This window comes from Malania oleifera, chromosome 5 (genome assembly GCF_029873635.1).
Source record: "Malania oleifera isolate guangnan ecotype guangnan chromosome 5, ASM2987363v1, whole genome shotgun sequence".
In the NCBI taxonomy this organism is placed as follows: Eukaryota; Viridiplantae; Streptophyta; class Magnoliopsida; order Santalales; family Ximeniaceae; genus Malania; species Malania oleifera.
Window position 1 is genome coordinate 78575807 of NC_080421.1, and position 5833 is coordinate 78581639.

Below are 5833 nucleotides of genomic sequence, written 5' to 3' on the forward strand. Positions count from 1 at the left end.
AATTGGTTGGATTAAAATTTTTGATTAGATTTAATTGCTGAGTTTTTGAATATCACGATTGAGGTAAATATTGTGAAATTAATTATTCCATTGAAGGAACGTTGCATAGTACTTAAAATCAATCTTCTGAAATTATAAATTGATATTATCATAGTTCATTATTGAAAAGAAATTTTGATTCCAAAGATGAATTATCTATTGAAGTATTAAAATTGGGAATTGGTTTGTTATTTTCATATATAGGATTGTTAGTTGTTTAAGTAAGGTGGTTGATAAGAATTCTTGTGATTGTGTGATTGTATAAAATTAAATTGAAAAGGGTTATACTAAACTAAAGTTTTTGCAAAGAAATTTTTAAAACCTAATTCACCCCCCTCTTGGGAGTACACTTTAAATCTCATCTATGTTTTTCTTTGTACATTTCATCTTCTCTTTTTTATCTTTTTGTTTTGTGTGGTTTTATTTGAGGATTTGTTAAGGAATAAGTAGTGGAATTCACAAGGGGCTTTTTGCACCTGTATGAATTCCAATGAAAGTAGTTTTCAAATGGGGTAAAGGGGTCAATAATTTCGAGTTTGTTGCAAATAGAAGAAAGCAAAAGTAGCAGAGACTTGCAGACCACTTTCTACAAGGGGTAGACCGCTCGCAAGCCTTATTTTGGGTTATTTTTCAACCATTTCTTCAAATTCCTCATTTTTAAGCAAAAAACACACACACACACAGAGGGTAAGTTCTGCAACCATTGTTAGAATGGATGCTTTAGGGAGGTAGGTTTTTCAAAACACAAATTGAAGATATTTTAAGGCTTATCTTCCCTTCACAATAGTACTCCCGAACCAGAACTTTAGAAAGAAAAAGTTTTTATTTTACCATTCTAAAGTACAAAATAATGCGGTGAGATCATAAACAAATGATAAATAACACCACAAAATAAATGCGGGCGACAAGACTATCACCTAGGACCTCCTAGTAACCAGACTTATGATACCAAAAATACATAGTTAGAAGGTGTGTAGGCTAAAGAAACCATTGCATGGGTTGAAACAATCTCCAAGAGCATAGTTTGGAAGGTTCAAAAAGGCTACGATAACCTTTGGCTACCATATATCAGAGCAATTCAGAGACGACAAGATATTTAAAACTCAGGACCTCCTGGTAAACAGTACTACGACACCAACTTGAAAAACAGAGTTTGAGAAGAATATTTGTTTGTTACACTATTGTCTCAATGAATTCGTACAATACATACAGAGATGTGTCAAATTTATAGATCCTGTAATCAATCTATTTTTCTTACAATCAAGCTACATGTATGATGAATCCGTCCACACCTACTAGACATCTACATTATCTCTAGAATAGGAAAGAATTTCAAAGTTAATTAGAAGAATAGTTGACTATCAACCCAATATTTCAACACTGTCAAGAAGAAATGCTTAAATAAAAAGAATCAAGAAAATAAAGACGAAGGTGAATTAAATTAAGTACGAATATGTATTGGCATTAGTAATAGTGAAGCCTACATTGTTAGTAAAGGTTCCAAATTAAACTATTGGTGAATTGTCCATGGACATAGACCTAATGTTGAATGATGTAAATTTTTTCATTTTTGCATTAATTGTCGTATAGGTTTGTGGCCTAATAGAATGAAATGGCGCGGGGGAGTCAGAGAGAATATGACGTACATAGATTGTAACAGGGCTGTTTCAATGCAGGATCGTGGGCTGCTGTTGGAGGATGCTGGCCAAATATCATCTCACAACTCATGTCTTCAAAATCTGCAGAATCACAAGGATATTATGTTCTTATTAGGCCTCTCATCATTCTTCATGAACTATTATTAGGGACTCCCTACCCTACCCTGGCCGGCCACCATATATATTATTTCTTTATGGTGACCAGTTGAAATTCAGTGCTATTTATTAACTTGACAGTCCACTTAAAAAGTAGTGGAGTGTTGATATATTCAAAGGGAAGAATTAATGCTTACTAGGGACCATGTTGACCGGCATTCCTAGCGACTCCTTGATAAATCTTTGGGACGGCATTTTGCACAGGTTAACGCACATCCCCACACAATTTGACTCCTCCAGAAACCTGCCATTTTTGTTTTTGTTTTTTCAGAAAAGAAAATTCTAGTTGAGGGTTGACCCTAAATGCTGATGTATAGAAGTATATATCTTGACATTAAGGATGATTTCATGAAGATGAATGGTTATGATGACTGTAGATTAAGCAGATGCACGTCTCATGTGTGGCACAATCATTTGATCCAGATTGTTTATGGATGCAAGGCCGTGATGCCTATTCTTCAGCTTGATTTTCAATGCAATCTTTTAAAAGTAAAAGTTTTAGCACATATATAAATTTAATTTTAATTTTGAAATGAGGAATATCTTATTTTGGAAGAAGTATAAATACATTAGAAGAACATTTATTGTTACAATCTATTTTTACAATTTATAGTCACAATATAAAATTTTGATACAGTCACCATAAAATATGCATAGAATGAATCATGGATGCAGAGTGCTAACTAATTTGGACCGCTAGCAATATTTCATCATAAAAATTATTAGTATGAATAAAGAATGGAATGACTACCTGCATTTCTTTATGTGGACTACGTTCCACTCTTTTTTATCATTAATGGTTGATTCTCTCACCTGATTACAAATTTACAAGTTCAAACTTATTAGATTTAATAGTAGACTTCAATAAATGTTATGTCATTAAAAAAACAATCTATTCAAGTATAACAACAAGGCTATGTATATATTTTCAACGCTTTCTAGATCTCCCTTTATTTTTATTTTACTTTTTTGATAATCCGAAGACTACAACGACTATTGTGCCACTTTGGATACTATGATGTGACTCCAAATCCGGAGGGATGAAAGCCGTTCGCCCATTGTTGCACTCCTGGTAATTCACCAGAATAAACTCTCAAGGAAGAATCTAACTCGTGACCTTGGAGTCATCAAAGTCATAAATCACTCTTACCACTTGAGTCATCTCAACTGGACTCTTTACTTATTTTTGCATATTCAATTCTACACATGCATTGCACAAGGTCAGGGCAAAATCGAAAAGCAGTGCTTACTCAATTGTCCTAGATTATTCCTAAATAGTTAGTCAAGGTCATGCCTATGTTTTCTGCTTCTAAGGTCATATAAAATAAGTAAGAATATATTAACATACAAAAGAAGTTCAACTATTAAAAAAATGATCGTGGAATCTTTTTTTATTAATCTAGAACATGGAATAAAGATTAATCATTCTTCTCAAATTTCACTATCAGATTGTATATTGTTATGATTGAATAGAATAACACAATCTTGTGCCAATATTTTTAAAAATTATTATACTCAAATGGAATTTATATGTCATTCATTCCTATCCAACTCATTTCATTCGGTGAAAACTATATACACTCAACCCATTTTGGTGGAATTTATGTGTATTTTGATCTTTTCTTTCCTTGTAATTAAATGTTTTAAGCAAAAGGATAAAATAAGAGAAAGCTTAAAACATGATATATTTTCTGTTCATACCTCGCAGGGTCCAACCAACCAAGTAAAAAACACTGTGGTGAAGGCAGCAAAGAACTCTCTTGCAAATTTTGAGTGGGGCAGCAGTGTCCTGATCTGCAGTTTTAGTCATTCCCCAAACATCATCAATAGTACATTTTGCCAAATAAAAGCATGAGAGAGAGAGAGAGAGAGAGAGAGAGCGAAATCAATGGATAAGAATGAAGCAATGTTGGGGTGGCTGATACAAGTTGAAACTCTAACCCCTGCATGGTTGCGAGAGAGGTAAGAGTTCCATTTTTTGTGTCATCATATCCACTGCCAAAATTGCAGTGGAAGTTTTTCCTTTTGCCTACCCTAAGAAATTTTGAGACTTGAATGGGAAGAAGAAACACTCTAAACAAGAAACAATGTTTGAAAGATTTTTGCTTCTTTTATTCAAATCCATGGTTAAGGGTTTGTTTGCTTGCTATGTACATTATGGCATGTCAGTGTAAAACCATGGTCATGAAATGCTTGTTTTGCTTTGCGTGCTGCTTTTTTGCAATTATGAAGATTGTCATGGTTTGAATAAATGTTATGATGGGTTTGATTTTCTCACTTTGTGCTTCTCTCTCTCTCTCCTCTCTCGCTCTCTCTCTCTCTCTTCTCTCTCTCTCTCTCTCTCTCTCATATCTCTCTACTTATCTTTTTGGTTATATTTGAAAAATATAAGAACTAGATGAAACGAAGAGAAAACCACATTACACTATTATACTTTACAATTGTATTACTGTTTAGAGTGGTTAGAGTGAAGTTTTATTCAAAATCATGAAAATTTTGAAAAATATAATGATGACAAACTATAAAATATAAAAATTTGTTCATTAATTTAGTAATATATCACAAGTAGTATTATCATCCTTGACTTTTTTTATTATTTACACTTTATGTCATAAAATCCTGATAAAGAGAAAAACAGTGGAATTATTAAGGTTTGTTTCGAAAAGTGTCCCTATAGGCACAAAATCAATATTATGACCACGTTTGCCTGTATTTGGCACTAAGGACATTCCCAATGAATACAAATTCTTGGAAAGTGGTAATATGTCCAAAAATAATTTATTGACCTTATATTTTGATAAATTTTGAATTAAAAGTTTGTATTAGAGTTAGGATTAGATGTAATATAAAATTATATTTGAAATATATTCAAAATCATTTTTATTTTTTTTATAATAACTTAAAATAAATTCTTACGTACTTTCACGTAGATTTTTTTTTGTTACTTTTTAAAAAATGTTATTGTCATTGAACTAAAAAAAATATAAATTTAATATTTTATTTTATTCAAATATACACAAATGCATATATACTAAGGTCTGAATTTAAGTTATAGGAACATCTACTCTTTACTATGGTGTTACTTTTGGCTTTTGTGACCAATCTTCTTCCAGCAACAATCAATTAACAAGGTAAGGGCAACATTGAATGTATATATTTATATATGTAGGGGGTGTGTGGGGGAGGGGAATGGGAGAGAGAGGGATGAGGAGAGAGAGAGAGTGAGAGAGGGAGCTTGCCATGGAAGAATAGGCTTTGGGAAGGCTTTGCCAAGAGCATGTGCTGACAAGTCAGGTTTGTTGGATTGGGAATTAGTTATGATGGCCACGCGCATCATAGCTATGCCATCGACCAAACTCTCGTACCATCTTATGTTTCTAACCCTTTGCATATTATTTTTTAAAATTTTATATAGTAAAACAAGGAAAAAGAGTTATTCTTTCATCCCCTACATATCGGGTTTCTTCTCGGAAAAAGGTGGAAAAGCAAGGATTTGTAAATAATTAAGAACGGCCAATTATACAAGTAATGATGAGGAAAGGAAGGAAGGATTAATTGGTGAACTGTTGTGTAGCTTATGAAAATTCTGGGAAAGATGTTTATTGTGAAATTCGGTGGAACAGTTGTCGTTGTGTGGACTGAAATTGTGCTTCGGTCTGCTCTTGTGGTGGATATGTCATGACACAGGTCTTGCCAGCACATCCTGCACTCGAGGGATAGTAGTTCGACTTAATCCTCGTGCCTCTGTTCGATTGTACTTGTCGAGAAATGACACTTGTTTTGTTAGATAGCAAGCATGCTTCCATGTTTTAGAGAGAGGGAATTCTTCTGCTTAGGGGGATGAGAATAAATTGAAGAATGTTTTTAATGGATGGAAATATCATGCAAGGCTCTTAGCATTAATTTAAACAGAGTGTATTTCGTTTCAGTTGAGGCTTAAGGGTGGCAACAGTGTTGGTAATTAATCAAAAACGATTCTG

At 33.2% G+C, this 5833-nt stretch overlaps 1 protein-coding gene across 1 annotated transcript; it reads right to left on the minus strand.

Annotated features, from left to right (window-relative positions):
- Nucleotides 1–1665: 1665 nt before the first annotated feature.
- LOC131156012 (beta-carotene isomerase D27, chloroplastic-like) lies at nt 1666–5187 on the minus strand. Its single transcript, XM_058109467.1, has 5 exons — nt 5089–5187; nt 3555–3647; nt 2605–2666; nt 1991–2097; nt 1666–1778 (listed from the first exon to the last, which is right to left on the minus strand). The coding sequence occupies exons 1-5, from the start codon at nt 5185–5187 to the stop codon at nt 1666–1668; spliced, it is 474 nt and encodes a 157-aa protein (XP_057965450.1).
- Between the last annotated feature and the right edge of the window lie 646 nt (nt 5188–5833).

Excerpts from the sequence above, each read along its gene's own strand:
- LOC131156012 (XM_058109467.1), bottom strand. The coding sequence starts at position 5,187 with ATGCGCGTGGCCATCATAACTAATTCCCAATCCAACAAACCTGACTTG. Across the intron at positions 3,648-5,088 it reads AGCCTATTCTTCCATGGCAA|ATCAGGACACTGCTGCCCCA; the intron begins GCTCCCTCTCTC and ends CTAAAACTGCAG. Across the intron at positions 2,098-2,604 it reads GTCCACATAAAGAAATGCAG|GTTTCTGGAGGAGTCAAATT; the intron begins GTAGTCATTCCA and ends CAAAAATGGCAG.